Source organism: Pyrgilauda ruficollis, unplaced genomic scaffold, assembly GCF_017590135.1.
Source record: "Pyrgilauda ruficollis isolate IOZ18807 unplaced genomic scaffold, ASM1759013v1 scaffold1224, whole genome shotgun sequence".
Classification (NCBI taxonomy): Eukaryota; Metazoa; Chordata; class Aves; order Passeriformes; family Passeridae; genus Pyrgilauda; species Pyrgilauda ruficollis.
This window is the reverse complement of record NW_024510589.1, coordinates 1-1,044: the sequence shown is the minus strand read 5'-3', so window position 1 is coordinate 1,044 and position 1,044 is coordinate 1. Positions and strand designations below refer to the sequence as shown.

At 65.9% G+C, this 1,044-nt stretch overlaps 1 protein-coding gene across 2 annotated transcripts in view; it reads right to left on the bottom strand.

Annotated features, from left to right (window-relative positions):
- Window positions 1-1,038, bottom strand: part of CD79A (CD79a molecule) — a 4,401-nt gene extending 3,363 nt beyond the window's left edge. For both annotated transcript variants that reach the window (XM_041490419.1, XM_041490420.1), the window contains exon 1: window positions 740-1,038. In XM_041490419.1, the coding sequence (XP_041346353.1) occupies window positions 740-983 (244 nt within the window). In that variant the 5' untranslated portion in view covers window positions 984-1,038. The remainder of the gene's footprint in view (window positions 1-739) is intronic.
- Between the last annotated feature and the right edge of the window lie 6 nt (window positions 1,039-1,044).

Below are 1,044 nucleotides of genomic sequence, written 5' to 3'. Positions count from 1 at the left end.
CCAGTTTCGGTTCCCTCGGGGACAGGAAGCCCGGGGGGGGCCGGGGGGTCCCGGGGGACACTCTGGCCCAGGTGGCTGGGGGGGGGGAGGGGGAGCCCCCCATGGGTCTGGGGTCCCCCAGAGACCCCTGCCCGCTAAAGGGGTCCCCACGGCCGCGGGGAACGGGCACGGGACCCCTCGTGAGGGGGGGGGGGCACAGGTGGGACCCCCCAAACCCCGAGACCCCGGAAATGCTGAAACCCCCAAAACCCGAGACCCCGGAAGTGAGATCCTCAGAGACCCCAGACCCAAAACCCGAGACCCTGGAAGTGAGATCCTCAGGAGACCCCAGACCCAAAACCCGAGACCCCGGAAGTGAGATCCTCAGAAGACCCCAGACCCAAAAGCTGAGACCCCGGAAGTGAGATCCTCAGGAGACCCCAGACCCAAAACCCGAGACCCCGGAAGTGAGATCCTCAGAAGACCCCAGACCCAAAAGCTGAGACCCCGGAAGTGAGATCCTCAGGAGACCCCAGACCCAAAACCCGAGACCCCAGAAGTGAGATCCTCAGGAGACCCCAGACCCAAAACCCGAGACCCCGGAAACTCTGAAACCCCCAGGCCCAAACCCCGACACTCCTGAAACCCCCAGACCCAAACCCCGACACCCCAGAACCCCAAAAACCCCCCAGACCCAAACCCTGCGACCCCCGAAACCCCCAGACTCAAAGCCCAGTACCCAGCCCCCCCCCAGCAATACCTGGGAGGAGGAGGAGGAGGCTGAGGATGAGGAGGGGGCTCGGGACCCCCTGTTTTGGGGGAGCCCCCCGGATTTGGGGAGCGGCCGCCATCAGCTCGGCAGGAGATTCGCCCCAGTGCCCCGGGAGGAGGAAATGGGGGGGGGGGCACGCCCCAAAAATGCCCCGGGACCCCGCCCCAAAAATCCCCTGGGACCCCAGAGCGGGGCGGGGGCAGCGGGGGGCTCTGGGAATGGAGGGTCTCATGTTGGGATTTGAGTCTGGGGTCTCAGTAGTGGGATGTCACAGTTTGGGTCTGGGGTCTCAG